The 13,206-nt window shown below is 45.5% G+C and overlaps 1 protein-coding gene across 1 annotated transcript in view; it reads right to left on the reverse strand.

Moving 5' to 3' along the window:
• Positions 1–222: 222 nt before the first annotated feature.
• Positions 223–13,206, reverse strand: part of MICALL1 (MICAL like 1) — a 98,494-nt gene continuing 85,510 nt past the window's right edge. Inside the window, exon 16 of the mRNA XM_063940566.1 lies at positions 223–3,630. Within this exon, the coding sequence (XP_063796636.1) occupies positions 3,488–3,630 (143 nt within the window). The 3' untranslated portion in view covers positions 223–3,487. The remainder of the gene's footprint in view (positions 3,631–13,206) is intronic.

Genomic DNA, 13,206 nt, shown 5'->3' on the forward strand with positions numbered 1-13,206 from the left:
CGGTAAGTAAAATCTTATTTTAATCCCGGCAGATTTTTGGCCTAAATCCCGGGATCCCCCCGATCCCAGGATTGGCCACCCTATTCCCATGTACACCCTTCTCAACTGCATGCACTTTTGGACTACTTAGCACACAGTGTGATGACACTAATAAAGATGGAGATGGTTGTTACCAAAATAGATCACATCCTGTCAGCCTAGGTAATAACACAAGTAGAACAATTATTATATTGCCCCTTTATTTTATTCTGATACAGAAGGTTTTTTTCCAAACAGTTATAAACAGTGCAATAATTTAATTATTATAAAAAAATAAACACAGACAGGCACTACGAAGCAAGAACAGTGTAACAGTGATACGTGCCAGGCTTGGTGTGTAACCACAAGGTGGTGAAAGGCAGGGGCGCCATTGGACACTGTCGGTGACAGTAGAGATGATGGTTTATCATATCAAGCATTGGGGCAGATGTATTAATCCTAAAGGGGGGTACTCACGGGAGAGATGTGTGCTGAGCGATCTTAACACAGACCGCTCAGCACACATCTCTCACCCCGCTCAGCACAGCGCGATGTGCTGAGCGAGGGGGAATGCCGACGGGGGGCCGCTCACTTCACACAACGGTGAAGTGAGCGACCCGCTAGATTGAGCCTGCATGCAGCTCAATCTAGCATCGGCGATAGCGATGCGCGGGGCCGCGCATCGCTATCGCTGGAGGGCATACACACGGCAGATCCGTGCTTAAAATCTAAGCAATCTAGCAAGATTGCTTAGATTTTAAGCACAGATCTCTCCGTGTGTACCCCCCTTAAAGAAGGCATAAAGAAGTGATAAGTGCAAGGTGATAACGCACCAGCCAATCAGCTCCAATATGTAAATTGACATTTATGAGCCGATTGCCTGGTGCGTTATCACCTTGAACTTATCACTGCTTTACGCCTTCCCCAGGCTTAATACATCTGCCCCATTGGTTGCACTTACAAAGTGACTTAAAAAGCCGGAATTGCAGACAAGAAGTCAGATGACTTTCCTTTAGCATACCAATGGCACTGGCACAGATAACCTTTACCATCCAGGACAGCTATTGTCAAAGATAGGACAAGTTAATATTAGTTTAGAACATACTACATAAGTTTGGCACTACATAGTCAAAGTATCGAGGTACCAGTTTCCCCTGTTTAAAAAAGGTGCATTTTCAACTCTTAAAACATATTTAATAGTCAAGCATTGGTCTGTTTTCTGAGAAATGCAATATACTGTGGAGTCAGATTTTTATTTATTTTTTTCTATGTTTAAATGGTCATTAACCCCTTTATCATCAACACTGGAGAGGATATAGGAATATAGTAAGCATAGATCCTAGTGGCTAAAGATGATGTGCTCACAGAGCAAAAGTTCACATTTAGCCAATTGTTTTGCTGTCACAGTGAGAATCCATCCTTGTGCAGATCTGCTACAAATACCATTACAGGACATTAATTATTCATTTGGCTCCATAACCTATAATTAAAACAGCCATAAATATTTCCACATAGGCAGCCTTTGCTAGACAGTAATCCGCATGATTTGTTCTGGCACAGCAAGAACATAGTAACAAAAATCTCAATACAGAGATAAAAGTAAAAATGAAACGTGGCACTTATTGGTAAAACCACACAGTTGTACAGTTTCTATTAAGGCTGTAACACCTTGTGACAATGCAGGAATTTTAAAACATGGAGGGAAGCAATATACCAATGCTTGGGTTTCTTCTATACATCCTGTCACTCGGGACCTACAGTACTCTTTATTTTGGGTGGCTGCCAGCTGCATAGGGCTAATCCTGCATAGCTCCATTGCTGCAAGTCATATTAAAGAATACACCAGAAAATGAAATATTAGATGATAAAAGTCTCGCAAGGAACAGAAGGGAATGTGAACAATTCAATTAATGTATTTTCATCAATTTGGTCATATACTGGTAGCACAAGGGTTAAAAAGAATAACTCATAAATAATATCTGTTAAAAGTTTGTAAAGAAATGTAAGGAATGTTGATCTACGGTGTTCTCTGCTAAAAAGGCATTAGTAGACTCTCCTTAAAAGCCATACTTAGTAATGACAGGCAGACAGACAGACATTTTATCTGACAGCCTGACATCCAGCAGATATCACGGGCATACACTGTGCATTAATTATTAAGCCTGGAGAAGTGATAAAGCAGTTATAAGTGCAAGGGGATAACACACCAGCCAATCAGCTCCTAACTATCAATTTACATATTGGAGCTGATTGGCTGGTGCGTTATCACCTTGCACTTGCATAATACATCTGCCCTCTGTGAAATATAGCACAGTGGGGAAGATGTATTAACCTGGAGAAGGCATAAGGAAGTGATAAGTGCAAGGTGATAAACGCACCAGCCAATCGGTTCTAATATGTAAATTAACAGTTAGGATCTGATTGGCTGGTGCCTTTATCACCTTGCACATATCACTGGTTTATCACTTCCTTATGCCTTCTCCAGGTTAATACATCTGCCCCAGTGTATGGCCACATGATATCTAGGTTCCTCCTCTGGGTGGAGACATTTCCCTGTTCCTCCGCTGTGAAACAACAGGGGAAATGTCCTTTGGTCAGCTGCAGCAGTACATACACTGCCTGATGTGGCCAACTTGCAACTTTAAAAGAGCGCATCAGACGGACATCCTGGACGATTTGGCATGTTCGACAGATCAATATTTGCAGAGAGGTTGCGCGCACACAAAATGCAATAATCTGGGAGATCCACAGATATTAGGCAGATTGCCCAGATAATTGTATAATGTACACCCAGCATAAGCAGCAAAAGATAACTCTCTAAGTTCTGTTATAAGACCAATTCCTGGCAGCTGCAGGACCTAAAGGATCTATCTTGATTTCAGAAAAGATTTTTTTACAAGCAGAGGAGTTGACTGGGAGTCATATGAACAAGTTGCTATAAAAATACAAGAATTAGATTTGACTTTTGCATTTAGGCAAGTGTTTTCCTAAGCAGGGAACCCAGACTATTTGAATATGTTTATGCAATTATAGAAAAGATTTAACAATTTCAATGGAAAATAAAAAAAAACATTAACTAAGCAGTGCTAATTAACTCTTGGGCAGACTGATTAAGAACCCAAGAGCTGCTGGAGAGCACAGAAGATCCTCAGATAACACCAGATTATTATCTGGTGCCGAATCGCTAGCCTTCAAGTACTACTTGATAAATTGTGGTGAGATATATTGAGTGAATACGCGGTTTTTCACAGCCATTGAGTTAGCAACTCCCTTCAGTAGATCTAGAAAATTGACATCTTATCGGTCACTTATGTCAACTTAAATGTTTCAATGCAGGATAAACTTTTTGGAGGTGGCTTGCAGCAAGTCATATTGTATCTATACAGACTCCTGTACTGTGCATCAGGAGATAGCCAGTATAGTCATTTATGGACAGGTATAGGTGGTCCATCCACACTTCAGTCCGGATCTACCTCTTGGCCCCACCCAATTGCTCTCGGTTTTTGTCCTTTGGGCTCTTAGCTTTTGCATCTTGTTTTGGAGAAAGGAGCTTGAGAACCTTCATGTGCTTGAATTTTCCTTTCTTCTTCTTATGAGGATCTGTGTGAAAATCTGAAAGACATCAGAAATTAGGTAAAGTGCATGCGAAGACAGGGGACAGGAGAGAAAAGTTCTATAGGAACATGTGAAATGAAAGAAAGCGAGCTCTGATAAGAAAGGAGGGCAACATACCACATCAAAGAACCACCAAAAGATTAAAGTGCGATTCCAAACACAGACTGCGATGGCAGATACTTGACCCATCCCCTTGAAGTTTTCGTTGGAATAAAGCCTGGAGCCATAGCCCTGGCTTCTCTCTGAAAGGGTTCTCTATCATTGATTTAATGCAGGTTATATGTGAAGAGAGCCATATGGACTATTCATGCCATATATTTAAAGTGCAACTGATATTCAAAGCTGAATTAAGCGTGGGAAATTAGACCATGTGTGTGTAAAGGGGCATTATTTGAAATAAACATAAGTGGATAGTAAAATTACATTTCAGCTTAACAACCTTAACAGTTGCTGCATGGAACTACCACGATGATCTCTACAAATCTGGTAGCAAAAGTGGAGGAAATCATAGTAATGGGAATGATACAGTGCATGCTGATTAGTATGTACCTTTACTAGTTATAAAATAAAATGTAATACATATTTTTTTAAACAATGCATGCATGCCCACCATCCCTTACATAAGTAACCGGCACCAATGCTATAGCCTGAGCTGGTTCTCTCTAAAGTATGCTAAAGACAAACTTAAGGTCACACAAGGGTTGTAATAATACCTTATGGGGACAGTGTGCAGCAGGTCCCATCCTCTGAGCAGTGCCCCCTGACCCCTCCACATACTACCTTCTGTTTGCAAGAGGGTCCCCGATCCCCCGCGGTGCCATCTTCCCAGTGATATCCGGAAAGATGGTGCATGCGCACAAGATAGTGCAAGGACATCTTTCAGAAGATGTCACTGTGAAGACAGAGCAGGGAGAGAGACCTGCTTGCTGGCACCAGGGGTGTAGTATGGCTGACCGGTGGTCCCATCATACAGATGCCAGGATCCAGGCGGGGAGAGGAGAGTGCAGTAAGCCCCTTGCGGGTTCGCTGCGCTTACCATGCTGCAGGCTTGGTGGCGACCGTTCTAGTCCTACTCTATGGGTGTCGTGGACACCCACAAGTGGAAATAGTCCCTGTTGGTCGGCATGCCGACCGTCCGGATAGTGAGGGGGCGAGATGTTGGAGGTCATGTGACCGTCGGTCTCCCGACCGCCAGTCACATGAATACCACACGGCACCAGGTAGGTGTACTCTGGGTGCTGCACCCATTGTAAATACAACAATGGGTCCCGCTGCGCAAGTGGCTACTAGCACTATGCTACACCAGCCTAGTTACACTGTAACAGAGATAACGGCAGTGTGGGGTCACCATGTAAAGTCAGCCCAAGCCTGGTTAGCACAGAGCTAAATTCCCTACATGCACTCAGTGACCTCAAAATCAGACCAGCCCTTTGCTAGCACTAGAGCACATCTTGATATTCATGGGTTCCCCGGTAATAGTTAAAAATCTGAAAATGATTCAGTACATCTGAGGAAGTACAGGTCCCAGAAAGGTATTGCAGCCAATGCCTGATTTGACCTGCTGGTGGCTATAAAAAACAAATGCCAATTTCTCCTACGTCCTAGAGGATGCTGGGGACACTTCAAGAACCATGGGGTATAGACGGGATCCGCAGGAGACATGGGCACTTTAAGACTTTAAAAAGGGGTGTGAACTGGCTCCTCCCTCTATGCCCCTCCTCCAGACTCCAGTTTAGAATCTGTGCCCAGTGAGACTGGATGCACACTGAGGAGCTCTCCTGAGTTTCTCTGATAAAGACTTTTGTTAGGTTTATTATTTTCAGGGAGACCTGCTGGCAACAGGCTCCCTGCTTCGTGGGACTGAGGGGAGAGAAGCAGACCTACTTCTGTGAGTTTCAAGGCTCTGCTTCTTTGGCTACAGGACACCATTAGCTCCTGAGGGTCTGAACGCTAGGTATGCCTATATGCTCGTTTCCGGAGCCCGCCGTCGCCCACCTTGCAGAGCAAGAAGTCAGAAGACAGGTGAGTAGAAGATGATCCGAAGACTTCAGTGACGGCTTTGAGGTACCGCACAGCGGCCGCGCTGCGCGCCATGCTCCCACACACAGACGGCACTACAGGGTGCAGGGTGCTGGGGAGGGGGGGCAACCCCCGCCAGTATAAATATTTTAAAAAATAGCGGGGCTGAAGCGTGCCATTAAGGGGGCGGGGCTTAGCCCTCACAGCTCTCATCAGCGCCATTTTCTATTCACAGAGCTGCAGAGACGCTGGTCCTTCCTCTACACTACTGTATCAAGTAACAGGGTGCAAAGCAGGGGGGGCACAGTTATTTTGGTGCTATATATGTATTTATAAAAGCGCTAACAGGTCTGAGGCTTTGTATAAAGGCTTTCAGAACCGGGATAAGCGCTGGGTTGTGAGCTGGCAAACTCCCTCTGTATTTCTCTGACAGGCTTTACTGTGGGTCTGTCCCCTATATGCCCAGTGTGTCTGTGGGTGTCGGTACACGTGTGTCGGCATGTCTGAGGCTGAGTGCTCTTCTCAGGAGGAGGCTGGATTAGAGACACTGTGGGAGTGACCATGTCGGCACTGCCGACTCCTGATTGGGTATATGTTTTGAGTGCTTTGAATGCAAATGTGGCTCTATTAAATAAGAGATTGGATAAATCTGAGTCTCAGAACCAGGCATGGAAAAAATCCATGGAGGATGTTTTGTCACAGGTACAGACCCCCTCGGGGTCGCAAAAACGTTTATTTACCCAGATAGCAGATCCAGATACCGACACGGACTCTGACTCCAGTGTCGACTATAGTGATGCCAGATTAAATCCTAAACTGGCTAAGAGTATTCAGTACATGATTGTGGTGATAAAAGACGTGTTACATATCACGGAGGATCCTGCTGTTCCTGAAACAAGGGTCTATATGTATAAAGTAAAGAAACCTGAGGTAACGTTTCCTCCCTCTCGTGAACTGAACTCGCTTTTTGAAAAGGTTTGGGAAAATCCTGACAAGAAGTTTCAGATTCCCAAGAGAATTCTGGTAGCATATCCGTTCCCCTCTGGGGATAAGGAAAAGTGGGAGTCACCCCCCACTGTAGACAAGGCTCTGTCACGACTGTCCAAAAAGGTGGCGCTTCCGTCCCCTGACACGGCAGCCCTAAAGGAACCTGCAGATCGTAAGCAGGAAAATACATTGACATTTATTTATGTCACTACAGGTACGCTGCTCAGACCTGCCGTTGCTTCGGCATGGGTGAGTAGCGCTATTGAAAAGTGGGCAGATAACTTGTCATCTAAGATAGATACCCTGGCTAGGGATAGCATTCTTTTGACACTGGGTTATATCAAGGACACTGCAGCCTACCTAAAGGAAGCTGCGAGAGATATTGGCCTTTTGGGATCAAGGGCCAATGCCATGGCAGTTTCAGCTAGAAGAGCATTGTGGATTCATCAATGGAATGCTGATGCTGACTCTAAGAAGGCGATGGAGTCTCTGCCGTATAAAGGTGGTGTCTTGTTTGGCGACGGCCTCGCTGACCTGGTATCTACGGCTACCGCGGGTAAGTCATCATGTTTACCTTATGTTCCTGCACAACAAAAGAAAACGCACCACTATCAGATGCAGTCCATTCGGCCCAATAAATACAAAAAAGGACGAGGGTCTTCCTTCCTTGCTTCTAGAGGAAGTGGAAAGGGAAAAAGGTCACCGGCTGTGGCAGGTTCCCAAGAGCAGAAGTCCTCTCCGGCTTCTGCCAAATCCACCGCATGACGCTGGGAGTCCTCTGCGAGAGTCCGCACCAGTGGGGGCACGTCTCCAACTCTTCAGTCAGTTCTGGGTTCGTTCGGCCCTAGACCCATGGGTGTTAGAAATAGTGTCCCAAGGGTACAAACTGGAGTTTCAAGACGTTCCCCCTCGGCGATTTTTTTAAATCAGCCTTACCAGCTTCTCTTCCGGACAGGGAAGTAGTATGCGATGCGATACAAAAGCTGTGTCAAAATCAAGTCATTGTCAAGGTGCCCCCGTCACAACAGGGAGAAGGTTTTTATTCGAGCCTCTTCGTGGTCCCGAATCCGGAGGCTCGGTCAGACCAATTCTGAACCTAAAATCCCTAAATTTCTATCTGAGAAAATTCAAATTCAAGATGGAATCTCTCTGAGCGGTGATCTCCAGTCTGGAGGAAGGGGATTTTATGGTGTCGGTCGACATAAAGGATGCCTACTTACACGTCCCCATATATCCTCCACATCAGGCTTACCTGAGGTTTGCGATTCAGGATTGTCATTACCAATTTCAGACGCTGCCGTTTGGTCTATCCACGGCTCCGAGGGTTTTCACCAAAGTTATGGCGGAGATGATGGTTCTCCTGCGCAAGCAAGGAGTCACAATTATCCCATACTTGGATGATCTCCTGATAAAAGCGAGATCCAGGGACCGATTACTGCAGAGCATTACGATTTCCATGACAGTTCTGCAACAACATGGTTGGCTCCTGAACTTGCCAAAGTCACAGTTGAGTCATTTTTGCGAATGATTCTGGACACAGAATTACAGAGTTTTTCTTCCAGAAGAGAAGGCTCTGGAAATTCAGAGTCTGGTCAAACAAATTCTGAAGCCGGCGAGAGTGTCAATCCATCAATGCACTCGATTGCTGGGGAAGATGGTGACGGCCTACGAGGCCATTCAGTTTGGCAGGTTCCATGCCAGAGTGTTTCAGTGGGATCTGTTGGACAAGTGGTCCGGGTCCCATCTGCACATGCACCGACAGATAACCCTGTCTTCCAAGACCAGAATCTCACTCCTGTGATGGCTGCACAGCTCTCACCTCCTAGAGGGCCGCAGGTTCGGGATCCAGGACTGGATCCTGTTGACCACGGATGCGAGTCTCCGAGGCTGGGGTGCGGTCACACAGGGGGAAAATTTCCAGGGAAAATGGTCAAGCCAAGAAACTTGTCTACACATAAACATTCTGGAATTAAGGGGCATTTACAACGGCCTTCTACAAGCGGAACATCTTCTTCGCGATCTGCCCGTCCTGATTCAGTCGGACAACATAACAGCAGTGGCGTACATAAACCGCCAGGGCGGAATGAAGAGCAGAGCGGCAATGGCAAAGGCCACAAAAAATTTCCGCTGGGCGGAAAGACATGTAAGCGCTCTGTCAGCGGTCTTCATTCAAAGTGTGAACAACTGGGAAGCAGACTTCCTCAGCAGACACGATCTCCATCCAGGAGAATGGGGTCTTCATCAAGAGGTCTTTGCAGACGTGACAAGTCATTGGGGAATTCCTCAAATAGACATGATGGCGTCTCGCATCAACAAGAAACTTCCGAGATATTGTTCCAAGTCAAGGGACCCTCAAGCAATAGCGGTGGACGCCCTAGTGACACAGTGGGTGTTTCAGTCGGTATATGTGTTCCCTCCGATTCCACTCATTCCAAAAGTGATAAAGATCATAAGAAGAACAAGGGTTCATGCAATCCTCATTGTTCCAGACTGGCCAAGGAGGGCCTGGTATCCAGATCTTCAGGAATTGCTCATAGGAGATCCCTGGCCTCTTCCTCTATGAGAGGATCTGTTACAGCAGGGGCCGTGCATGTACCAAGACTTACCGCGGCTTAGTTTGACGGCTTGGAGGTTGATCCTAGCCCAAAAGGGTATTCCCAGTGAAGTCATTCCCTTCTTCTTCACACACTTCTTCAGATTAGAAAAGAAGTAACGGCGAAACATTAATCACCGTATTTGGAGAAAATATGTGTCTTGGTGTGAATCCAAGAAGGCTCCTACGGAAGAATTTCAGCTGGGCCGTTTTCTCCATTTTCTGCAAGCAGGTGTGGATGCGGGCCTAAAGTTAGGCTCAATTAAAGTACAAATTTCGGCTTTGTCAATTTTCTTTCAAAAAGAATTGGCCTCCCTTCCGGAAGTTCAGACTTTCGTGAAAGGCGTGCTGCACATCCAACCTCCCTTTGTGCCTCCGGTGGCACCATGGGATCTTAACGTGGTGTTGCAGTTCCTGCAATCTCATTGGTTTGAACCTTTACGTAAGGTAGAGTTGAAATTCATCACTTGGAAAGTGATCATGCTGTTGGCCTTGGCCTCTGCAAGGCGGGTGTCTGAATTGGCGGCTTTATCTCACAAAAGCCCCTATTTGATCTTCCATGAAGATAGAGCGGAGTTGAGAACTCGTCAGCAATTTCTGCCGAAAGTGGTGTCATCGTTTCACATGAACCAACCTATTGTGGTGCCAGTGGCTACTGACGCCTTAGCGGAATCGAAGTCTCTAGATGTGGTCAGAGCTTTGAAAATTTATGTAGCCAGAACGGCTCAGATTAGGAAAACGGAGGCTCTGTTTGTCCTGTATGATCCCAACAAGATTGGGCCTCCTGCTTCCAAGCAGACTATTGCACGCTGGATCTGTAATACGATTCAGCAAGCTCATTATACGGCTGGATTGCCGTTACCGAAATCGGTGAAGGCCCATTCTACCAGAAAGGTGGGCTCATCCTGGTCTCGGCTTTACAGCTTTGCCGAGCAGCTACTTGGTCGAGTTCAAACACTTTTGCAAAGTTTTACAAGTTTAATACCCTGGCTAAGGAGGACCTCTTGTTTGGTCAATCGGTGCTGCAGAGTCATCCGCACTCTCCCGCCCGTTCTTGAGCTTTGGTATAAACCCCATGGTTCTTGAAGTGTCCCCAGCATCCTCTAGGACGTAGGAGAAAATAGGATTTTAATACCTACCAGTATATCCTTTTCTCTTAGTCCGTAGAGGATGCTGGGCGCCCGTCCCAGTGCGTACTGTATCTGCAGTTCTTGGTTATGGTTACACACGTGTTGTGTTGCATTTATAGTCAGCCTGTTGCTGTCGTTATTCATACCGTTGCATGCGTTGGGTTAAATGCCATGTTGTACGGCATGCTTGAGGTGTGAGCTGGTATGTATCTCACCTTAGTTTAAATCAAAATAAATCCTTTTTCCTCGAAATGTCCGTCTCCCTGGGCACAGTTCCTATAACTGGAGTCTGGAGGAGGGGCATAGAGGGAGGGGCATAGAGGGAGGAGCCAGTTCACCCCTTTTAAAGTCTTAAAGTGCCCATGTCTCCTGCGGATCCCGTCTATACCCCATGGTTCTTGAAGTGTCCCCAGCATCCTCTACGGACTAAGAGAAAAGGATTTACCGGTAGGTATTAAAATCCTATTATTCCTATAGCTGCCAGAGCAAGCTGGTACTTGTGGAATAAGCATAAACTTACCCAATAGTAAAAAAAAAATCAACAGACAATAAAATAAAGACAAAGAAATAAGCCAAACAATATTGTATTTTGGATTTTTTCTTTACTCTTTGTTTTCCTAGTACTCCTTCAGATCCCTAGTTTACCATCTTAAGAGGAGAACTTAATTAGCCGCGATAACCAACCTATTGCCAGTACGTGCTATCCCGTTTCTCACGAATTCCCGTGTTAATTCTTGCTTGTGTTAAAGGCATTTAGCAGTATAGGTGAAAATGGGGAAATCTGCCTGTATCCCAAAGACAGACAAACTAATATAGGATAACAGTATAGAAGTCTATTATTGGATATTGAAAAAGTATTTACAGTTCTTAAATTGGGTCATATGGCTGATACATGCAATATTCTAAAACACTGAAAACAATTTATTGTACAAAAATAAACGTGCTACATAAAAATGGGTAACCATATAAATGAGTAATATTAAGTCACTTATAAACCCCCCCCCACACACACACACTAACTCCCACCTCCAAGCCTAAAAACACCTGTCCTACTCAAAGTACCACTATATACAGTAAACTCCAATTTCCTGCATTTCGCCTTTTTTTTTTTACCCAAAAATGACATTATTACTGGCTAAACAATTGGCAATGGAAAATGATGCGCTATATAAGAACAGTTAATAAATAAATAGAAATCATTAAAAACTTCTAAGTTCCTGATTAGTAATTAAGGGAAGTTGGTGAAATAAATCCCAGTTAAAACCTATGGAGAATTAGTGCAGGTAAAATTTTGCAAATAATTGTATAGGTCTGTTTTTGCGAGTTGCGATCAAAACTTGATTATCACGGTTAACTGAATTCCCCCCAAGAGCTGTATAAATCCAAAGGGAATTTACTTTCTTCTATCGGAAGTAAAAATAAATAATTCCAAGAGAACTAGATCCTAGCAGAAATACTGCAGTTAAATACTAAAAGAGGTCAATAAGAGCCAGAGTGTCTGGTGCCTGACTGGTTTGACTGTGGAAAAACAAATCTGACTGGCTATTCACATATCAAATGCTCAAGGTTCTTTTTTTCAGGTGTGGATTATTAGATCTACAGTAAAAAGGTCTACAGTCAATAGGTCTACCATTAATACCCCTTTTCCATCTAATAACGCAGTGGAGGAGGAGACGCTGTGTGTGTGACGCATTCCCGGAACCGGAAGTGCTGGTGCGGGGTGTAGGGCGCAGGACGAACATGTGAGAGAGGAGCCGGGATCCGTAACTGGGGGAGGTGAAGCTGTGACCTTTGTGAGTAGGAGACAAGGTGCCACGGGCAGCTGGACAGAGCCAACACAGGGGAAGCAGGGACCTCTGAACAGGTGCTGCGGCAGGAGGTTCTGATACACCCCGTACAAGTGCTGCCGGGAGACGCTGCTGCGACCGGGCCGAGAGCTGCTGCCGCCACAGCCTGACTGTGGACATTGCTGCTGCTAGAGGTGCCTGCTGTACAGGGGCTAGGGACTGCTGCTGCATAAGTGAAAAGGATCAGCGGGCGCACAAGGGAAGATAAGTATAAGCTTAACTATATTACTGTTTAGGTGACTATATTGTATTGTACCCTTTATATATATATATATTGTCTCCCCCCCTCTTCTCGATTTTCGTTTTTCAAAAGGTAACAGGGAGTAGCACTTAGCAAAAATGGGGGTGGCCGCGATTGAGAATCTCAGTGCATATCGTGCATGATGTATGCGCACCTGGAACAACAGTCCGAGTGCGGGTACATCTGTGCGAGATGTGAGCGAAAGGCTGCCCTGAAAGCCCAGGTGACTGATCTAGAGCAGACCGTTACGCGACTGAGGAGTATTCACAATCTCGAGCAAAGTTTAAATAGAACGGTGGAGGAGTTGCTGCGGGAAACACTGGTAGACGAGGATGACCATGTAGACAGCTGGGTCACGGTGAGAAGAAAGAAGAGGGGTAGACAGGACATCTCCGATCTGCCAAACCCCAATAAATTCGCCCGACTGGATGAGGATTCTGGGGATGGCAGTGAGGAAATGACGGAGCCGGAGGAGACTGTTCCCTCTAGCAACCAGAGGAGCGGTCCCTCCGGTACAGAAGGGAAAAAGATAGTGAAGTACCTACTCAGGTTGTGGTGGTAGGGGATTCTATCATCAGGAAGGAAGACAGGGAAATCTTCTACCAGGACCCTGATCGCTGTACGGTCTTTTGTCTCCTGGGTACACATCGCAGACCAGGTAGACAGATTGTTGGAAGGGGCTGGTAAAGTCCCGGCGGTCTTGATGCATGTCGGCACCAAAGACAAAGTTAGTGGTAAGTGGGATATCCTTAAGAA

Source organism: Pseudophryne corroboree, chromosome 9 (assembly GCF_028390025.1).
Source record: "Pseudophryne corroboree isolate aPseCor3 chromosome 9, aPseCor3.hap2, whole genome shotgun sequence".
NCBI classification, from domain to species: Eukaryota; Metazoa; Chordata; class Amphibia; order Anura; family Myobatrachidae; genus Pseudophryne; species Pseudophryne corroboree.